The 20,864-nt window shown below is 35.9% G+C and overlaps 1 protein-coding gene across 3 annotated transcripts in view; it reads right to left on the bottom strand.

Moving 5' to 3' along the window:
- ADAMTS6 (ADAM metallopeptidase with thrombospondin type 1 motif 6) overlaps positions 1 to 20,864 on the bottom strand; it is a 213,140-nt gene that overhangs the window by 75,769 nt on the left and 116,507 nt on the right. For 2 of the 3 annotated variants that reach the window (XM_079784695.1, XM_079784696.1), the window contains exons 12-15: positions 19,527 to 19,634; positions 9,437 to 9,582; positions 7,677 to 7,736; positions 7,241 to 7,304 (exon numbers count right to left, since the gene is read on the bottom strand). In XM_079784695.1, coding sequence (XP_079640821.1) covers positions 7,241 to 7,304; positions 7,677 to 7,736; positions 9,437 to 9,582; positions 19,527 to 19,634 — 378 coding nt within the window. The remainder of the gene's footprint in view (positions 1 to 7,240; positions 7,305 to 7,676; positions 7,737 to 9,436; positions 9,583 to 19,526; positions 19,635 to 20,864) is intronic. The other variant, XM_079784697.1, reaches the window with a different exon arrangement.

Below are 20,864 nucleotides of genomic sequence, written 5' to 3'. Positions count from 1 at the left end.
TACTTTTAAAGAAAAACAAAAGCCTGATAAAACCCGCATGGTCCAAACTTGAATCTAGCTGACATATTTGATGCGATAATCTTCTATGCAAATTTTCAAAATTAAAGTTAGTTCTCATGTACCTTGCAGAGTCCAAATTTAATTAAAATGCCATCTATCCATAACATAACCCTTTCCCCTAAGCCTATAAATATGTTAAGAAACAAACTTTTACTTGGTAATTTTTAAACATCTCTTTTAAGAACAAAATAAACAAGCAAGCTCTCTTTTGTACTTAAACCTAGGTTATTTTCAAAATTTGATGCACCCCATAAAATTTATACTTAAAGAAGAGTAATGACACTGGTCCTGTTATATTTTTACACATATAATAGTATATTGTATACAATATTTATGAGGATAAAGTGGCTGATACTAATTTGTTTTCTGATTATAACGTGGGACACAGTTACAAACTGTTAGTTAATGGATCCGCTCTGTACTTTGGCACCACACCTCTGCCCTGGGGGGAAGGTTGGTAGTTTCAGGATGCTCTCAGCTCTCTGATTCGGATGCGGGGTAAGGTTAGACAGTCAGTGTCCAAAGTGACCAAACTCTTTCAGAGAAGCTTCCCTTGCAACACCCACCTCCCAGGGGCTCTTTCTGTTAGGGGAGCTCTAGCACAGTACTCAGAAATTATCCCTTCCATGGTACTAGCCTGTTCTTTTAAAAAGACGTGTCCTTCCTCTTTATAAAAGTGATTTAAGGGTTTAATGCATGTAAGTACTTTTTCATCTATAGAACATAAATGTAAATAATACTTAATGATGTACTCTGTATTGAGTACACATTAAGTATTAGGAGTAGCACTAGATAGCTTGCAAGTGTTCCTTCTTTTAATTCTCAAACAGCCCTGCAAGCTTGATATAATCACACTCCATCCATACAGGAGTTCCCCAAAGTTTCCTGAGGTTAGGTGTCATGCCAAGGTCAAACAGCAACAAGTATTACAGTCAGGGTTTCAGCTTAAGTCAATGGAAATACAAAGTCCATTCTTTTTCACTACAATCCTACCTCTAAATAAAGGCTATGCTTTTTCTGTGTACCACAACCAAGGCAATCATACCACTTAATGACCTTAAGCAATGGACTGAAGAAGAAAACAATTGCAGAATAACATACCTTTTAGCAGAGCTTGACTGAGAAGAAACCCAGGTACCATACAATCTATGCTTAAATTCTAGAACAGACCACAGATGACCTGGAAAACTCACTTTGATTCTATAATTTTTTATAGTTTTGATGCATAAAATAAAGGAGGGCAGTGAAATGTTTAAGATGCATGAATAAAATAACTTTCTATCTCAGCCAAAGTGAAACTTGAGTTTTCACCATAAGTTCTATCCTAATCACATTATCAGCAGATGCATAATGACAAATAATAACAAACAGGACAAACACAAGGATTTTCTTGGTTTTGGGAAATACCTAAGAAACCAGGAAATTCTTGTTAAAAATGTAGAAAAGTCCTTTTCATAGTAATAGTTCTTCTTTAGGCTTTGATATAAAATTTGGCTTATAAACTTAACATAGCCATATTTTTCCTTCTTACAAAAAAAATCAAGTTATCAAATATAAATTCTATTGAAAATAGTTATACTATATCCACCAATGGTTACCCGGTTAGAACATTTTGCATGATAGTTTTAAGTCATTAGAATGAAAAATTGCTCAGGATGGCAGAAATGCCTGATTAATAGTCAAAATTTTGTATGCCAGTAAAAAGGAGATTCCATACAGATAATAATAAAATTTTGAGCCAACACCTTTCAGCAAATAATGTACAGATCTGGAGGCTTTATTTCTGTTAGTTAGTTCCTACCTTTACACATTTATAGAAACTGTCAGGACCTTATCAATCATTTATCTCTATGCCCAAAGAGGGGAACTATGTCCTTAACTAATGAATTCTTAGCATCAGTGCATCCATAAAATTCTGCTCTACAAACCCAAGTTCCCCATGGCCATACCTATGAGATTAGCTTATGATCTCAAATATCTACCTAATAAAAGAGTAACATGCTAATTGACTGTACCTCACGATGCCCACCAGCCAATCAGGAGTGAGTATGCAAATTAACCCAACAAAGATGGTGGGCTACTTTGCATACACAGGCGCTGAGTGGCCGGGGTTGGGGTGGGATGCCATGGAGACAACACAGGCCTTCCGCACCACCCCAGCCACTCCAGGCCTCTGGGCAGCGTGGGAAAGTGGAAAGGCGGCTCCAGGCCGGAGCAGGAAGGCGGTACTGGTAGCCAGGGGAAGGAAGGCCCATTCTTGCACGAATCTTCGTGCATCGGGTCTCTAGTTCTATTGTAATTTATGATTTAATGGTAAGACCAAATTTCATCCAATTCTCCTATGTGTCTTTAATAAATGTTCCTAGTTTCTCAGTAGTTTTATAATGAAAAGCATATTCATTTGTTTCTGCCATAGCTATTGTCTTTACCTTCTAGTCTGTCCTGGAGACAAACCATCCTGTGCATGTCAAAAAAAGAGTCCTTGTTTAGATTCTTTTGAAGGCTTTTGAGCATGACCAGTGCTGATGCCCATCTAATAGATCCTGTTGTAGATAATCAGCCTCAGACTCGTGTGTGAATACTTTGGCTCTAGATTGGTTATGTTGCTGTTGAGAGTTGTCAGGCCAATTTTGCAGCTGGATACCCTTTTCTGATCTATTTTAGCATGGATATATTTTTCTTTATAAGTTGCCTGTTCTATCTCCGTGGATCTCTTTCTTTGAAATTGGGGTAAGTGGAACAAGAACTAATGGGAACACTCACTCTTCCCTTCCTACCATTCATGTACCTTTCAAATGTCTGTGGTGAGACTAAAATTAGGGAGAACGTGTGGCTATCTTTTTGTGCTTGCCACTTTTGTTTGGTCTACATTCCTTCTAGGTTATAATTTCTCCTGTAATCTAGGCAAACAGAGTACTGTTAACTTTGTGTGATTCAATGTGATTTACCACAGTGCAGGGATCCACATAGGAGGAGTATCAAATCTTCAAAATAGTAAAGTGTTACCTTATGGATATAGCTCCTTTTGTCATAGCTACTAGATATTATGAATTCTAGAACTGATAGTGTTTGCATCTTAACTTGGGTCACTAGGAAACTCAGAGCAAAATTTGTGAACCACTTTGAGGAAGTGGAAAGATCTTTTGGTACACATTTAAGGTACTAACCCTAGCTTTATATTATTTTCTTTTCCCTGTGATTTTCTAATTTATTCTACTTTTCAGTTGTGATTTTAATGAAGTTAACTCAACTCCAGTATATGTGCTGCTGAAGTAAGCACAAGCTAACTCAACTCTAATCAGAGAGTTAGAACTAGTAATAATTATTATTATGTGTAAAAATATGAAAACTAAGCAGTAATCTATAAAACCAGCTGGTCAATCACAGAAAGGAGAAGATCAAGACTGCTGTACTGTATTGGAAACTGTACGTTATGTGGAATGGTTGCAAGATCTTAAAAGGAATGCAAATAGGATGGATCAAATACAGGAGGGCCTAAATGAGAAAGCACTGGGCAAGCCTCAAAGACTCAGGGCACTAAATAAAGAGCCCTGGCAGTCCCACTGCTTGACTGCCCGACATCACCTCATCCTGGACACGAATTTGAAAATGCTTCCACAATCACCTGAACTCATCCTTTATATTACCTCTCTTTAAATCTCAAGAAAAGATCTTGGATCACAAATGACGGAGCCCAAAATATTTATGCATTGTTTTCCATTTCTCAGCTGTCAAATTGATTTTAACTAATTGGAAAGTTTTCTCTCAGATCTTATTCACGGAGCCACCAAATATAATGTGCATAGTATTAAATTGTGTAAAACATGCACTAAGGCAGGCTGATCTGATAAAAGACAAGTAGACTCTGTTGACTCCCTTAAATTAGAGTAGCTCATAACAGATATCCAGGCACTACAGAATAAAAGAACATTTAAGGCATTATACCTTTAGGAAAAAGTACAAATGTTAACTTACAGGACACAAACATAAAAGCCCTATAATTCTATAGAAACACCCATTCTATGTTAGCTGGAAAATACTGAAGTCTTGCTTGCATTATTTAATCTTAACTCTGATCAATCACCCTTCTGGTTTATTATTAAATTCTCTGTCCTATATGTAGTCTATAGAATAGAAAGTTTAACAATTTTTAAAATTATAAGTTTCTGCTCTAATAGGATACACACATTTTTGAAAAATCTCTTTCTGCAAAATTGCAAACTAAAAATATCAAGCCTAAAGGGAAAATAGCATTAGAGGGCAGACTAAAGACAAACCATCAACAATAAGAATTCTAAGAAAATACTAGCACAATTTTAAAAATACATGGCAGATTCTTAACAAAGAAATGCTGGAGTAAATATAGGATTTTATCTTATTAAAAAGGTGAAAAAGTTAATAAGGAAGGGTTGAGCTTGCTAGCTTGTAAGGACAAGAGGCCAATGTACAAAGAACAGGCAGAAACAACAATAAGGACTTGAACCACAGAGCATGTGGCCAACTGAGCCAAAAGAAGAATGTGGGATGAACGGTCATCATGTCCAGCACAAACTTCCTCTGTCTAACTATATCAATGTAATTTGACTTCAGCTGGTGTATTGCTTAGTGGCACAAAATATGGAACAAAATAATTCAATCATTTATGAGTTAATTTATGTTGCAGAAACAAGGCTGTAATAGACAGATTATACCTAAACTTTAAATTATCAAAGTGTTTCTAGATTATGTTGAAAAAATTGAAATTAAAAATGTCTTACCAAGCCAAGTCACTACTGAGGAGAACTGTCAGTATGGGGTGAATATGGGTAAAATAATAGGTCTGATAGATACTAAGTACTCAATAAATGTTAGCAGCAGCTACTACTATTACTTCTGTTGCTACTATCTCTACCAACACAGAAGTCCCCCTTTTCAATGATTTCAGTTACCCGAGATCAACCACAGTCTGAAAATATTAAATGGAAAATTCCAGAAGTAAACCATTCGTAAGTTTTAAATTGCATTTAAATTCCCTTTAAATTTAAATTCTGTTCTAAGTAATGTGATGAAATCTCACACAATCCCAACTCCATCCCTTTGTCCCGCATGTCATCTCGCACCATCACAAGAAGAAAGGTGAGTATAGTACAATAAGATGTTTTGAGAAAGAGATATTTATGTAATTTTTATTGTAGTATATTGTTATAACTATTCTATTATTAGTTATTGTTGTTACTCATACTGTGCTTAATTTATAAGTTAAACTTGATTATAGGTATGTATGTAAGGGAGTGGGTGGAAGTATATATAGGGTTTGGTACAATCTGGGGTCTCAGGTGTCCCCTGGGGTCTTAGAATGTATCTTGCTCAGATAAGGAGGTACTATGGCAAAGACAGAAATGTAAAGAGCTCTGACACAGACCCCTGTGGCATAACCAATATCTATTACTCTTTACTTTCTTGTTAACAGAGTTCTGATTTTTGCTCAGGAATCTACCTCTCAGGGAATGTGACCTTAACCCCATTAGAGGCATATCTGGATTAGACTAAACCAATTATAGTAATCTCATTCCTTTTGCCCATGGCTGGTTTAAGAGTAGGCATGTGGCCTCATATCCAATAAAACATGAAGAAAGTCAGCTAAGAGAGCAGGGGAGGAACTTTGGGGATACGACATGAACATTTTCAGTTGAATGATGGAGGCAAAAACCTGACAGGAGCAATTTTAGGAGAAAATGAGAAGAGGAATTAGGTACAGTGAGTATAGACAACACTTTTGAGGAATTTTGTTACAAAGGAAGAGAAGACGTGGGAAAATAACTGGCTGGCTTTCTGTTTTTTTCAAGAGAGGAGAAGTAACAATAGGTTTGTATGCTTATGGAAAAATCTAGAAGGTGTTGGAAAATTATCTACATAATTATGGCATAACCAAGAATTAAAATAGGTATAGGGTTAGAGAGTGCAGATAGCGGGTAATGGTCTGATGACATGAAAGTAAAAGCTGTGGTTTTGTGTTTTTTGTTTAATTTATCTTTATTGTTGAAAGTATTACAGATGTCTCCCCTTTTCCCCCTTTGACCCTCTCCACCCACCCCAGGCATTCATCACACTATTTTCTGTGTCCTATGGGTTATGAATATATGTAAGTATGTTCTTCGGTTAATCTCTTCCTGCTCCTCCCTCCCTTCTCTCTGAGATTCAAGTCTGTTCCATGCCTCCATGTCTCTGGATCTATTTTGTTCATTAGATTCCACATATAAGTGAGATCATGTGATACTTGTCCTTCTTTGCCTGGCTTATTTCGCTTTTTTTTAATCCTCACTGGAGGATATTTTTCCATTGATTTTTAGAGAGCATAGAAGAGAGAGGGAAAGACAGAGAGAAATATGGATGTGAGAGAAAACACATCGATTGGTTGCTTCCTATACAGGCCCCAACCAGGACTCAGGCTGGGGAGGAGCCTGAAACTGTGGTACATGCCCTCAATCAGAATTGAACCTGGGACCCTTCGGTCCGCAGGCTGACGCTCTATCCACTGAGCCAAACTGGTTAGGGCATCACTTATTTCGTTTTATCTGGAAGAAGTAATGAGATATAAAGAAGATAGTCAACATACTTTCAGACCCAGTCATTCAAGAGCCCAGGGAGAAAACCAACTTTGAAGAGCTGCAGAAGAAGCAGTATCTCCAGAGGAGAGCCCATTTCCATTAGAACAAGGTGAAAGGAAGGAAAATTCAGAGAAGTTAGGAATTTTGCTGATGGTGGATCATGAATTCCTTAGGGCACAGAAGAGTTTCAGCAGCTGGCCAGGGGCAGGAAACAGAAGAGGGGATATGCAGAGCCTATGGGATTAGATGTGGGAGTCAAGGGCTTCTTGCAGTGGCAAATATGAAACAGGATAAAGAGCATAGTAATTGTGCTGGACTCAAGAAACATAACGATGGTAAAGTTGTGAGTGTTCGGGGGACCAGGGCAGTTCAGGGGCACAGGGTATTTCCTTCTAGTGCTGGTGCTCTTCCTCTTGACTCCTGTTGATGGGACTCACAGACCTGAGGCTGATTCCCTTCATTATTAACAACTTTATAAAAATGAATGTCACCATCACACATATGGATTTCTGATCAAAAAGCTTATAATTTTTAAAAATCTCCCTGCTCTGGGGGAAATGTAATTTTTCATAGCAGAGTTTGGTTTTACTTACATCTGTGTTACAGGAGCGATACCGTTTCCTTTCCCCAAGGCAGTACTTTCCACCTCCTGAAGGTCTGAAAACACATTTTGTTTAACATGTGAATATACTATATTTATCCACATAGAAAGTACATATAATGAATAATGAAAACATATTAACATTTACTTTAAGAAAATACAAAATTGGACATTTTATTAGTTATTTAAAAAATCATGCTGGGGACTGATAGTAATAATGATTAGGATTGTTGAATGTTAAAATTAAGGCAATTTACTATGAGTAACTTTACAAGACTGTTAATTGTCATGATTTACATTAAGAAAATGCAATTAAATCAATGTATTTCCTAATTATCATAGTAAAGAGGTGATTAGTTCAATTTGAGGTTCCAGCTTAAAATTCAGTTATTTATAATGAAAAGCCACTTAAATCATATTCAACAAACCCATCATCCGATGCTATTTGTTCACCAAGTTGGGAACGAAAAGTTTGATTTTTTTCCAGACTGAAAACAGGAGAGGAAACTAAATGACTCTCTGGAAATAGTTTCAGTTCCAAGTAAATAATGCAGAAATGAATTTCTATCTCATTTCAAATATACAGTTTTAAAAAGTTAAATCTAAATATCAAATGGGTTTGCATTATATAAATACTTTAAATAATACTCAAATTAATGAAAACGTAAGATGTCAAGTATTTTATTTCCATCAATTAATTTTTAAAGTATTAAACATTAGGGAGAGCCATGTGCTATTATTTGAATACTATTTTTGAAAGCTAACTTGTTCTTTTAAAAGAGGTCCTGTCATGCTCTTAAATATCTGGGTATATTATTGATTATTATAGGGCTTTATAATTTTGGTTATTATTCTACAGTAGCCTATAGTTGAACTTAGGTTAATTATTCTGTACTTGTTTTAAAAATAGCAAAGTCTAAATTACAACTTTGGTTTACTGAAATCAATGGGATAATTTAAGTGACAATTTTGAATACGTTTTGAATGCCAGTGAATGGAGACTCTAAGCATGGAAAACAAATGGCCCAGCTTGAACCAGCTTGGGAAAAATGGGTCGGTCAGACAAAAACAAAGTAATAGGGATGGTGGTAGCATGGCTGGTTTATGCGTAGGTGACAGTGAGTGAGCTCTGTTTAGCAGGAGGGTAAAAATAGATAGAAAATGGGAGAATGGAAACACAGAATTAATATCCAGGGAAACGATTTCAAGCTAAAAAGAGAAGAAAAGAGACATTTAGAGAGAGGAGCCAAAGAGAGGGATTCTGAATTACAATGAGGGAAAAATAAATATAGACCATCTTTTACCCCAGAAAGAGGAAAACAGCAGAAGTGATATATCATCACCTGGTTCTGCACCAAAATATGCGTTGGGAAAGAAGGCCATCAACCTGAGCTCTAGACAAAAATGTGAGCCCTGACCTGCTGTGGCTGCTAAGGAGCAGTTCAGGCTCCAGAGGGGCAGGAAAGACCATGCAGAGGAACCGTCCACCTGCAATGGGCAGTGGTGGGAGGGAGAAGCAATACCACAGCAAAGAATACTGATGGGGCTGGCCTTCCGCCAGAGGGGCTCCGGCTGGAGAAAAAGATGGTGGGAGAGGAGCAGTCTGACCTGCATGAAACAGCCATGGGGAGGAAAGTGGTGGCAACTCCGGAAGATGATTAATGGGGGGCATGTGAAAGGAAACTATTTTAACACATGGCCAGTATTCTTTTCATTGTGATTTGTGATGCGAATCAAGGCATTTCAACCCTTGAAGGGCTCTCATTGGTCCTTTTACTACTACTGTAGCAGTAATAATTTTATGTGACATGTGAAAAGACCTTAGGTTTCCTGGGAATAATGGTACTGTAGCTAAGACCAGACCTGGATTCATCCATAATTCAGTAGTTTTTGGAAGAGGAAATCTATCTGATTATTAGTAGATTAAGAAGTCTGGCTCTACCTGGGGTAGATACACAATGCTTGTCTTTTTCCCCTTTCTTTTATTTTTAGTCACATAGGAAGGGGCGAGGAAGAAAAGGGAAGTCTGTCTAACAAGGCTCCTCCGCTCTCCTTGCCTAGTGCTTGTTCTGAAGACAAGCACTTGGCTCGGGAGTGAAACGTTTTTACAGATAACATGTGAAACCACAGCTTTGAATCATTTCCAACTGTGTCTTTTTGTTGGCTGCGGCTTACTTTAGCTACTTACGCTGGACTGTCACAGCGTCTTAGGGATGAGGAGACGCCGCCCCCGCAGGTCCTGCTGCACTTTCCCCACAGTGACCAGGAACCCCAGCCCCCTTCTACGCTCGGGTGCGAAGTGCCAAAAGCAACACAATCTCCATGATAGCACCACTGCAAGATTGCACAGAAAACACAGAATTAGCTTTTAGGCAGATACAGTTATCAGGACAGAAATACACAAAGTTCAGGCAATGACCAATTACAGGCATTAGCATTCTCCCAATAGATAACATAGTTCTTTAACGGTGTTTACACATTGGTGATGGTGCGTGTGATTTGCAAATTATCTTTAGCTAGGCAATGATTGCAAAATCTCTAACATGTACCAGGAGTCTAAAAAACTTGAGTCTACTTCTCTTCCCTTACTATTTCACCTACTCCAGACTTTTCGTGTTTCTCATTATGGAGACCTCAAAAGTCTTTTTTAGATATTCTAGTATTAAAAAGTTTTTTTCTTTATATCCCACTATTATTAGACTCATGGAATGATAACGCAATATGGAAAGTTCCCCAGTAAGGAATTTTTATGATGGTAATTGCTTTTTCCTGAAAGAAAGAAAGAAAGAAAGAAAGAAAGAAAGAAAGAAAGAAAGAAAGAAAGAAAGAAAGAAAGAAAGAAAGAAAGAAAGAAATTAAAAGAAAAGGCTGGTTGAGGCTACAATAGTAAAAGAATGTGTTGTGGCATTTCATCTACACGAGTACTGCAGACATAATAAAAGTAATGCCAAGACACTAGGGACTGGGTACAAAAAAACCCTTATGTACACCGACCAGCCATGTGCATAGCCCCTGCACGAACATGTGTATTGGAATTCTTCTCAGCTTTACTCTCTGCAATAAACCACACATACTGCACATAAGTAGAAAGCCAGGAATAATTTATCGAGATGCAGACATCAAATAATCAGCTCATAACTCTAACATGATAAATCTTACTTGCAGAATATGGTAAAAAGGAAAGCCTTTTAAACAACAACAAGCATTTCTAGGCTTTTATCGGTGCATTTTTGTGAATTGCCATCAAACATTGACAAACCATACTGATGCTATGAAAAGTCATTTGTTTACATGAATAACAACAGGCAACATTAGAGTTGAGTAACTGTCAGCAATGTTTGCTAGCTAAATAAAAATTCAGCCTTATATTAAAACATAAAGGGATTAGGATATGTGATGCTTAAATAATAATCATTGTGTAATACTAATTATATATATCCAGAATTTTTTCACTTTTCACCTTTTTCACTGCTACCAATGGCAAATGGAATAACTTCTTACCTGGTCCCCCTACTTCCATTTTTTCCTACCTATAACCAATCTGTTCTCCAGTAAGCACTCAGAGAGATCTTTTTAAAAAACATATTATCACGTCATGTCTCTTTTTTTGCTTAAGAGACTCTGGTCAGCTGTGGCCTATGGGAACCAGCCCTGCCTCCTTCTCCAGCCTTACTCTCTCTCACACATTGCTCCAGACACACCAGCCTTCCTTCCTTTCCTCAAACACTAAGCCTTTTTCCCTCCATAAGGCACTTGCATCTGCTGGTCCTTCTGGGAATACTCTTCTCACAATTCCTTACATCGCTATGTTCTCTTCATTCAGTCCCAGGTCAAGTGTCATTTCAACAGAGAGCTCTTTCCTTGAGTGGCCACCCTTATTCCAAAGTGCAACTCCAGGATGTAATAGTTTTAGTTCACACTACTTTAATTACCCTGTTTATTTTTCGAATTACTCCATTATTGTCTGTCTCCTCTCGTTAGTATGTAAAAACCTTAATGTGACAAGTGTGGCTATTTAAATTTAAATTAATTAAAAATCCAGTCCCTTGGACCCACTAGCTACATTCCAGGGCTTCACAGCCACATGTGTGGCAACGATGTTGGGCAGAGCAGATCCAGCACATCTGTCACCACAGAATGTTCTATCTAGGACAGTGCTGAGCATGTAGTAGATAAGCAACAAAAACCCGCTGACTGAATAACAACGTTAGTTCAGTTTTAGAATTCTGTGTTCTGTTTTGGTTGCTACATGTCAGGAAGGAACTGGAACTACTGGAGGGCAAAGAGAGTCAAATTCACCTTTCTTTCCCTGGTAGTTAGCACTGAGTAAATGTTTTAGTAGTTGTGACAACATAAAAGACTTTTTAGAGAAGTGCTAAGCAATTATCATTTGTCCATAAAAAAAATTAGGCAAGAAGAATTCAAATTTTGGTTGGCTATAAGGCAGAACATTCTGAGCCTTAACCTATTAGATATTAAAGTAAGACATTAAAAAAGATTATGAGTTTTGACAATGAAAATTACCCTGAAAAAAACAACCCATCTGTCCAAAATGATGAAGCAGAGGTTGCTGGCTGAACCGATATAATACAGTATCAGCTCTTGGAGTAGGACTACTGATAATGTACACTGGAGAGGGAGAGCATGTTCCAGCTGCCAGCTTACAGCTTACCTAATTGATCTTAAAGTCCAATCATTTGTATTATGATATGCCACCGATTGTGCTAGACCTTCACCTATATAAAAGTCACAACATTAGGCCAAATAATCTCTGGTTTTACATTTTTGTTATTAGAAGTACCTGTGTGTAGGAACATCTAAGCCTGTACCTATTTTTTTCTCTGAGAATGACTGAACAAAGTAGTATTGACCAGCAATGACTGCTTTGGGCCATGGTTTCAATTAATGTCAACACTTTTAAAAACTCCAACTGTTAAAATTTGTCTATTTTTTTTCAAGTTGGAAATCTAGCATTATTGATTTCAAATAACATTAAAGCTTGAGTTTACATTTTATAAAAGCACAGAGTTCTAAAGCTCAAAAGAACTTAAGCATTCATGAGATCTAAGCACCTCATTTTTCAGATGAGGAAACCAGAGTCTACAGGCAGGTTGACTTGCCCAACATCACTTAGAAAAGAAGGAATTATCTGTCCAAAAATACACAAAAATCAGTGTGTGTGTGTGTGTGTGTGGGGGGGGGGGGGGGGGCGCGGTTGGGGAAGGGGGAATCTATTGGAGGTGTAGAATTCTATATTTGAAAACATTAAATAATATTCCACTATACTTTACTGAACTGTTTTTACTACATAAAGTACAAAATAACACTAGAGACTGAAAATAAAAAAATCCACTTAGCTATAAGTGAACAGCCACATGTTATTTCAGACCTCCTTGGGTACTCTTATAATTGGTAAAGAAAAAATCACTTTCTGCATTTTGAGGGGCTAAAGGAATTGTGAAAGACATAAGAAAGATGTAGGTTCCAAAGTATTTAATAACATTGTTATACATTTCCTGGAGACTCACAAAGTGTAGGACAGGAAAAGAAGTCACACAAATGATTTTGTTTTCCTTTTAAAACCTATCCTTAAGGTAAAAGATAAATACAATATTCAGCTTATAAAATGTTACTCCATTCTCATGATTATTTCACATTTACACAGTATTTCATAACTGGTTTGCTAGAACCTCTTACTGCATAAATTCATCCTATTGATTATATCTATTCCATGAAATTATAACATAATAGACAATTATATCAGATAGTTAAATAACAAAGATTAATGGGTTAAAAAAGAAGAATTCATCTATAATGATAAAAGCGTACCGGTGATATGCTAATTAGACTGGATGGCCTTCTAGACATCCTTCCTTCCAGACAAAGCCTCAGCGGGTGGGGGCCGCAGCAGAGGCGGCAGAGCCCCCCCCCCCCTGTGGCAGCAGTGGGTGGGGGGACAGAGCCAAGGCCCTTGCACGAATTTCATGCATCGGGCCTCTAGTAATAATAATAATAATAATAATAATAATAATAATAATAATAATATAAGTATCATTCATCTACGAATTGACAAGAGACTACTGTCTAGTTTAATAACTAATTAACAACTTTGTTAACTAGTTAACATGTTAACAACTTCAGTCTGTATAGGGACAACTTCACTCTGTGTGTAGTCTGTGTTACAGACCTGAATTCTCATTCAAACAGTATCTTTGGTTTAAAGCAAGTCATTTATTTATTTTCTTTAGTTTCCCTAACTATGAAATGGGGACTAACTTTAGTTTTCTATTCCAATATGGCTTGGATTAGGACAACTTTAGACATTGTTTCTGTGCAGACATACCTTCAAAGAAGTTAAAAACACATCAAAGGACTTGTTTGACTTTTCGTGTTTTGTTTAGCCTCCCCCCACCTCGTATTTATAGGAAGAGATCTCTTTGGAATTCTTGCTACTTCCCTCCTCTGGTAGTAGCAAGTATCTTGATGTAGCACTTGCTTTTAAGAGAAGAAACTTATCTAACTTAATAATAACAACTGCTTTAAGAAATCCATAGGAAACTTCATATGGATAAAGTTATTTGAGCTAATTTTCTAGATAATCACATGAATCAATATATGCTGATTTAATGTAAGTCACAAGTATAATTAGATTACACTAAGTAAAGCAACCTGAAGTATATAAATCCTATAAGCACATAAGGTGAAATTTTTGAGTGTTGTCTTTTCTATTTTTATCCTTTTTTTTTCTTTGCCTGAAGTTGCCAAACCTTTACAAGCTCTATTTTCAAAGCCAAAGAATTTTACTTCTTTTCTTAAAAGAAAAGAGTGAAATCTTCATATGGGAATCTTTATTCTCTAAGATTATATCTAATCTAGTGATGTATTCTAAATATCAGTCATATTAATTCAGCCCAAATTATCCAGATAAATAATTTTGCCTTCTTTTTGCTAATTCAAGTGTGTTTAACCAGGTTTAGAAAGGTAAAAGTGAAACTATCACATTCCAAGAATAAATTCTCAGATTGTTCAAGAATTCCTGCTTTTCACATTCCTTCAAAGTAAAACAAATATATTTAAAAATGATCTAGAAAGACAATATACTCCAGTGAAGCTTTAAAAATTTTCCTAAGAAATAATTATTAAACAACATCTCTTGCTGAATTTCATAATCCACATCAGGAAATTTGTCTTCAAGCAAGATACATTATAAATTTAAAAATCTAAATTTGAGAATTTTTCAGAATTCCACAAAAATTTTTCAAGATGAGTATACTTTTAAAATGTTTTTTTTTAAATATTGAAAACATACATATTTTTTAACTAGAGTCATTCTAGGATGTGATTATAGATCTTGTACCACAGCCAGCACTGGGTCTAGCCAGCATCTGGAATGAGAGATCTCTAAGGAAATCCTAAGATTTTAAAGCAAGGGATATTGGTGATTCAATATAGAATGTTCTTCCCAAGTCAGAAAAGTTAAAAGTTGAAGCACAGCACTATTAAAAGCCTTATCTTTCCACTCTCCAGGTGCAGGAATGCTGAAGCTTATTCCAGCCCAAATTCTAAATCAGAACTTGTCATCCCATGCTATGGAAATTTCTAGAGCAATTTAAGAGATAGTTTGGGACCCAGTTGAAACATGTTATATTCTACTCTAAGATCTAAGGCTGCAAATGTCCTATTATATAGCAATGCTTTAGAAGGGTCTATAATAATCCTAGTCTAAGCCAGCCCTGTGTTTCCCATACAAAGATATTAAGAACCGATGTCATATATATATGTAAGTCTAAATGCTGGGCTATATCTCTAACTGGATCTTGTAGAATCATCAAATCAATCTTTTGGAAATAAACCAAGTATTCTAAACCTTCTTTGTGGTCACAATCAGAGCTTGCAAGGATTGGGTTTTCATTATCATTGATATCCTGTTCCATAACAATGCCCATACCGCTATCAAAGTTTTTACAGTCTAAATCTTTGTTTACTATTTCATCAAATGTGGCATCCCTCTAATGCCTGTCCAAAGTGCTATTGCTGATGCCATGTCTAAAGAAAAATTTTTGGGTTAAAGTTATATTGATTTATTTGTAGGCGTTTGACCCATGGACACACAGTACCAGCTAGCGCACTGTCTGGGCTCATCAAATTTCCTCCTTTGGTTAATGCTACTGTCCCTAAGCACATCCATTCAGACCATATGGTTCTTATTCAATCCTTGAATGGCTTATTCAGGCAAACATCCAATGGCTGTAATAGCGATGTCAGACCCCCCAGGACTCACGCAAAGATCAGTTTTTAATTTTTTGGCCATATTTCTTACTCCATCTGCTAAATGTGCATGGAACAGTTCCCATACTTACATGGAACATTTGTGGAACTGCGCCTCGGGCAGGGATCCCATATCTTTTGCAGCCAGAGTTTGACAAGATCATTGTGGATCCAGTCCTCTGGATATGTCTATGCTATCACTTAAGCAATCCTTCTCCCCTCACCATTTAAAACAAATTATTCAAAAAACTATGAGCAGCTTTGGTTTTATCCTGCTGGCTAGACAGGATGTAGGTTCTTTCTTGTTTCTTCTGATGAGAGTAGTTTTGAAATTCAGAGTTAAAATCAGAAGTCGTGTATATTCCATTCATGTTTCTGAGGCACACAAATTTATCCTTATACTCTCTGATGCTTGCTACTGCCAGGTAAGATAATCTGACAAAGAATTTTCTGCCCCACAATCATCTAAGGTTGGCAAATAATAACCAAAAGTGACGATGATGCTCTAGTAATATATACTAGTACCTTCCTTCTCCAGAAAACCATAAAAAGTTCACTGAGATAGTATCTCATTTCATCCTCACAACATTTCTTTTTTTATTTTTTAATATATTTTGTTGATTTTTTACAGAGAAGAAGGTAGAGGGATAGAGAGCTAGAAACATCGATGAGAGAGAAACACCGATCAGCTGCCTCCTGCACACCCCCTATTGGGGATGTGCCCGCAACCAAGGTGCATGCCCTTGACCGGAATCGAACCTGGGACCTTTCAGTCCCCAGGCCGACGCTCTATCCACTGAGCCAAACCGGTCAGGGCCGTCCTCACAACATTTCTATGAAATAGGTAGGAATAGGTTACCTCTCATTTGTAAAATGGAGATTCATTATTTTGCCAGTTGTAACACAATCATACAGTCTTAGCTAATGTTCTGCCTTCAGTGCCTTCCTATTGTGATTCCTGAGATAAGACGCTGTTATAGGTAAGTAAAAACCCCACTTAGAATTAAAGGATAGAATACGTTGTGACTACCAATCTCAAGCTCAGTGACTCGTTTTATTCCCATGACAATGAAAATTTGCTTTTTTCTCTACAAAATTTCCTATCTAACGGTAACGTAAACTCAGAGGCAAGACAGAGGGGCACAGTTTCCAACTGTGGAATTAGGAAGACCTGGGTTGGAATCTCGCCCTGCTATTGAATTGCTGTGTAATCTTAGGCTTTCAAGTTTAAGTTTCCTCATTTGTAAAATGGAAATAAAACAACTTCTACCTCATAGGACTTTGTCACTATTAAACAGAACAAATATGTGCCTGGCACAAGTGTAAGTACTTTAAAAATATTCAGTATCACCATCATCATTATTGGTAATGCCAACTATTTTTTAATTTAAAAAAAAAATCTTTATTGTTGAAAGTATTACATAGGTTCTCCCCCCGCCCCCCCCCCACCACCACTAACCTCTTCCAGACTGCTCCCAATGCTAACTATTTTCAGATGGCAAGGACACAGACTGGCCACACAAAGTTGACCTGACCAACTGAAAATTCCACTTTGATTTTTGTCCCTAGCTCTTTTTTGCATGGTTGTTTTGAGTCAAAATGCTGAGCTCTGGTTTAATTTCCAGATAGATATAACCCTAGAAGGAAAACCTGCAATTTGGCAACAATAAACACTTTTCTTTTAAGGAGGAAAAATAACTTAAATCACCACCAACAAAACTTGTAAAAAGATATGACAAATGCAGTTACTAAAAAATAAATTAAGAACGGCTGAGCTCAAATGTCTAGTCCTTTGTATTTTTTTTCTCCTTGAAAACGTAGGTGGACCTAGTTCTTTAAAAACCTCTTCAAAAATTCAAAGTTAATGATAGGAAGATATTCAAGGTCTTCTCCTAGAGTGCTGTCCTTTTTCTTTCTACGAGTCTACATGTGTTTGTTTTCATTCATTCATTTTAAGACTTAGCACCATTCCTAAAGCTGTCTACTGACCTTTCATATCCCTGGAACAACTGTTAAGATTTTTGTTTGGCAGAATAATTTTAGATGGTGAAATCCAACATACTGACTTTATCAAACTAAACTCTAATGTTGGGAATATAAATGACTTCTTGGTACACAAGCTTTGCTACACTTACAAGGTTCTCAAATAGTTTTTCATGGAGTTCAAGATGTTCTGTTGAAGTACATTAGAAGCTGACAGGGTAAGGAGTCAGGTAAGGGATTCTTTTAACCAGATCATTGTCACTTTTAAAATGTATACATCAGAATTATGTAGACTTCATTTGAAAAAAAAGGGGCTAGGAATAAAAAAGCTGAAAACCAACCTAAACTAAAAATGTGAATCTTTAGAAATCAAATATATTTTTTCCATTTTGCTCACTTTTTATCTGTGCTCATTCTTATTTATGCTTAGAAGAATAATTCCCTTCTACTTATTTATCTAAATTTAAATTCAATATATTAGCTTTAATATTATTGAGTGTCATCTAAATATTCCTCAAAATTGTCTGAAATTTTCAAGAAATATATGTCTATCACATATACTATACACATAATTGTAAAATATGACATTTGAGGATCCTGCAATTAAGCACAAATGATAAGACATTAAATATGTGTTTACTGTGTAAATGATTGGTAGGGTTGAACTATGTGTTCTCAAATAGCCACTACTTGTGATTTACTCATTTGGAGTGATTATATAATTTATAGAATGCTTTAGGAGAGCTCTGAGGTATTTAAAATAATGAATTTTTTATGGTGTATGTTAAGAAATAAAGTTGAATAAAAAGAGCCATCAGGCCTAGTGACAGTATTATTCCAAGCAAATAGAAACTGTGGCCCATGGAATGGATTACAAGAATAATAATCAATAGCAAATAAAGAAACAGATTCTCACTGTGACTTCCCCCCTTACAGTTGTGTATTTCTTCTAAGTACAGATTGATTTAAATTGCTACTTGTCGTTGACAAGAATTGTTGGTTCCAAAATAAACCTAGACTGTTGTTTGAAGAATGTGGTTCCTAATATTTTCTATTACTCCAGTGAAAAAAAAAAAAAGAAGGAATTTTTGGTAGTGTGCGAAGGTCTTTGTATTTTTATTGGCTACTTACATAGTCTCAAAAAAAAGATCCTTAATCCTTTAAAAATGACCTAATCAATTCATACATTTAGCATAATTTACCAACATTTCCAAACGCAGCATGGAAAAGCCATCAACATGGCACTAGGTCATGGGTCCTGAATGAAGCCGTCAGCAAGGATTAATAAACTGTGACAGCTGCCCAAAAGCTTTCATTCTTTTTATTTAAACATCAGATTGCAAGCTGAAATCCAGCGTAATCTTTGTTGAAACTAGCCCAACTAACATGGAAGAAGTCAGAACTGAGAATAGATGACACTAGTAGTTATTATTGCAAACTCAGTCCATAGCCATAAACTCTAGAATTTGCATAATTAGAAATTCCTAAAGAACTTCAGGAATAGCATAAATGATTCCTATGTGTTTCAATAACTTCTAATAATATTTTTGAAAACTATTCTGATGAAACTAAAATTATTTTGTTCCAATTTCTATGCTCAATAAATTAAGTATTCTTCAATTATTAGCCCTTTCATATTGCAATTTAAAAGTGACTCTAATTAAAACTATAGTTATAAAATATCTTGGGATCACATAATTTTCCTGGGAATTAGTTATCAGAAAGAAACCCCAAACACATGACTAAGCATACTCTATTATGTAGAATTGTTATTAGACATTTTCTACACAAATATAATACCCACATATACTTACAGAAAGGTGAAACTGGCCCAGAAAATATTGTTTATTGTAATTTTCTAAACAATGATTATATATAGATATAATATTTTGACAATCAATTCACTAGACTAGAAGTATATTATTTTCTCAAGTACATTTTAATTAATATGCACGATTTCCTAACGGTAGTAGCAGAATATCAACACCAAACATTTATCAAATAGTTAATAAAACATTTGAGCTTACCCCCTTTTCAATATGCGCAGTTTGACAAAATGTTCCCTCAGCCGGAGGAATACTGTTGGTGACACAGCGGTTGCTTTGGCTGAGACACCAGAGCTCTCTACACACTTCCTAGGAAAGAAGGCAAAAGCAAGTTTATCAGAAGTAAAGACTACAGTCACGTCCACTCTTCCATAAAATACGCCGGCAGACACGCAGCATTGTTTGTTTCTTGCTGGTGCTGACACATCAAAGTGAGGATTTTGGAGGAGGCTCTTATGGAAGGTGGGTTACCCATTGTGCAGAATCATGTAAATGTTTGTCTTTAAAACTCTCATTTTAGTGGATAAAGTATATCTTAGTTTTTAATATTGATTAAGCTCTTTTAAAAATAATGTGCAGAAATTCCATTAACAGGGAAGTGTAGGGGGAAAGAATGAATATGTAGAAAGGGAATATATGCTTAATACTCTCAAGTATAGATGACAGAACAAACTTACCAATTACTAATAGAGTGGTGCTAGGTATTTGACTTCTTAGATCTACTGTAATATTCAAATAAAGATCATTTTAAGAAGAAAATAGAGACCATAGGCATGGGCAGGGAATAATTTCTAAAATTCAAAGTTGCCTAAAGAACAATCTAGCAATGTTATTTGCAGTTCATCAGTGTAGTCCACCACCTTCGTGAAAGGGAAATTTGGTTTTGAACAAATGCTGCTACTTGTTTAACTGGCATTTCTATAACTGACATAGTTCAGATGTTGTTTGGAGCTGTCTTCTTTATTATGGTTTTTCATTGTCCTACATTATTATGGGAAAATTACAACACTTATTTTAATATCAGCAATATAAAAGACCTCATTTGGTTCACACACTATCAGATTTTAAAACAAGCTGTTCAACATCTACTTGAATAAAGTGTTTTAAATAAAAGCCAAAAAAGCTTACTTTGAAGAAACTGAAAAATTTCAGTTTCTCTTTATATATGATCATCAACTAGCATCATTAATGATATTGCAAGTTTTTAATTTAAACTAGAACCACTGAGTATAAAATATCTTTTTGCAATAAAAAACATTAATCTGGAATGCAAAGATAAACTTATACATAACATTCATTTCTATTGTTATTATTCCCCAACTACTCTTTAAACTCTCAAAACTTCAATCACATATCACAAGACAAAAAAATTTTGTAACCACGTATGGTGATAGATGTGAACTAGACAGTGTGATGATCACAAGATATCCAAATATTGAATCATTATATTGTACACCTTAAACAAACATAGTATATATCAATTTTATCTCAATTTTAAAAAATGTTTAAAAGAACTACTGTCATGTTAACACAATTCAG

Source organism: Cnephaeus nilssonii (assembly GCF_951640355.1).
Source record: "Cnephaeus nilssonii genome assembly, chromosome: 2".
Classification (NCBI taxonomy): Eukaryota; Metazoa; Chordata; class Mammalia; order Chiroptera; family Vespertilionidae; genus Cnephaeus; species Cnephaeus nilssonii.
The sequence above is the reverse complement of the archived record's forward strand: the minus strand, read 5'-3'. Positions and strand labels throughout refer to the sequence as shown.